Below are 1,923 nucleotides of genomic sequence, written 5' to 3'. Positions count from 1 at the left end.
GGGCTCACTGACAGAAGCGGGGCTGCCATACTCTGGCGCCACCCTCTGACCACCATCAGTAGACAATGCAGGTGAAGTGTCTTGCCCAAGGACACAATGACACTGAAAGTCGGAGTGTGGGCTTGAACCGTTAACCCTTCGATTTCAGGGCAAACTCCTACATCCAACGCCACTGTCGCCCTATCAGTCTTTAAGCAGAATTAACACTGAAATAAAGTTAGATTTTTATGCATCCACGTTATACGTTGAATTTTTATTTTTAAATAAAAAATATTTTAAAAAAATAATGTGTTTGCTGAAGTAGAGAAAAAAAAATATCGTTTGGTATATAGATAATTTCCTGATTCACATATTTTATCAAACACCTGAACTGACTGTTTTTCTTTCTTTCTGTCTTAATGTTGGCAGTGGGCTTTAGGCTGCCCTGCAAGGCTTTAAACCTGGGTTTAAATGGAGACTAAGCCATTCTCAAGCACGCATCAAAGTGCTCATTTTGAGCCTGGATCCAGATTTATTTTTGATTCTGTTCATGGTGGAATCTGGAAAGCAATCTGCCAAGATCTCACATTTGATTTCAAAGTTATTCAAACAGTAATCTGTTAAAATGCTGTTAAACAGTCACTCTATGTTACAAATCTTAGTGTTAATGTAGGGTATAATATATTCATATATGAACTGAGCGTTTACTCTTTGTGTCTGCAGTGATTTCTTTGTCTTTCTCAGCAGTATTTAATGTGTTTTTGGTTGATGTTTACTGTTTTGACTCCTTGCATTGTTCTGAGCCAAATTACTTTCCCTCTGATTATACCATTATATTCCCATCAGAACAAATTGGCTCATTGCTCTCTGGAATGAAATAACTTCCTTAGCAGCCATGTGGAAATACAGTCAGCAGAGGACAGAAACCAACAGACAGGCAGTGAAATGTTAAAAAATAGAAAAACTACTTTTCAATTCTTTCTTTAATGCCACTTAGGTGTTTGAATGTGTCTCGATTCTTTTCCCCTCAGTCTGTAACTGTGACCTGGCACGGTCGGGCTTCTTCCAGAAGAAGGGCGAATACATTTGCACAGCAGACTACCAGCGTTTATACGGCACACGCTGTGACCGCTGCAACAGCTTCATCACTGGAGAGGTGGTCTCCGCTCTGGGACGCGCCTACCACCCTAAGTGCTTTGTCTGCAGTGTGTGCAGGTATGTAGTCACAGTTTTCACCACACGCCAACATATATTCTTCCCCCTTAAAGTTCCTCCTACTTAGGCTGATTAGTAGAAACCTTTATTATTAATAACTGGATCGGTAATTTGCAACTTATTTATGTTTTTTTTGTTTGTTTTTTTGACTCAGTTAATTTCTTTATGCCTCAGATTCAGTAAATACATTTTTCTATAATTAAATTCTCCTATGCTGTATCCCCAATTGAATTAGGGCTGCAACAACGAATCGATAAAATCGATAAAAACTTTTAAAAGCGTTGGCAACGAATTTCATCATTGTTTAGTTGTGTTGCGCGATTAATGCGTCATCCGCCGCCGTCGTCATCACATCCACTTGACTGAAACGGGGGAAGAAAAAAAAATACGGCAACGCTGCAGGTGCAGTGTTGCCAACTCAGCGACTTTGTCGCTATATTTAGCGACTTTTCAGACCCCTCCAGCGACTATTTTTCAAAAAAGCGACTAGTCACAAATATGGCGACTTTTTACGGTGTCACTGTCGGCTTTTGGAGACTCTTACGTGAAAGCATGTATCGTTCCTCCAGCGACAGCTGCTGCCGTGGGGCGCCTCCCCCATCCCAACCCCATCCAGACTGCAAATGAAGCGCGCATGCGCCGGGATTGACGGCGCAAATTGAAAAGAAAACACGTTGGAGCCTCGATGGCAGTGAAGAGAGCTGATCAGCAGGGTGAGAGACCATGTTT

General features: G+C 41.5%; 1 protein-coding gene across 1 annotated transcript in view; it reads left to right on the top strand.

Moving 5' to 3' along the window:
• The first annotated feature begins 96 nt into the window (after positions 1–96).
• The window catches only part of ablim3 (actin binding LIM protein family member 3), a 66,759-nt gene continuing 64,932 nt past the window's right edge, over positions 97–1,923 (top strand). The window contains exons 1-2 of the mRNA XM_015377190.1: positions 97–108; positions 977–1,194. Coding sequence (XP_015232676.1) covers positions 97–108; positions 977–1,194 — 230 coding nt within the window. The remainder of the gene's footprint in view (positions 109–976; positions 1,195–1,923) is intronic.

This window comes from Cyprinodon variegatus, unplaced genomic scaffold, assembly GCF_000732505.1.
Source record: "Cyprinodon variegatus isolate N-32 unplaced genomic scaffold, C_variegatus-1.0 Scaffold148, whole genome shotgun sequence".
Classification (NCBI taxonomy): domain Eukaryota; kingdom Metazoa; phylum Chordata; class Actinopteri; order Cyprinodontiformes; family Cyprinodontidae; genus Cyprinodon; species Cyprinodon variegatus.
Note: the sequence above shows the minus strand (reverse complement) of the source record. Positions and strands in the feature narration are given on the sequence as shown.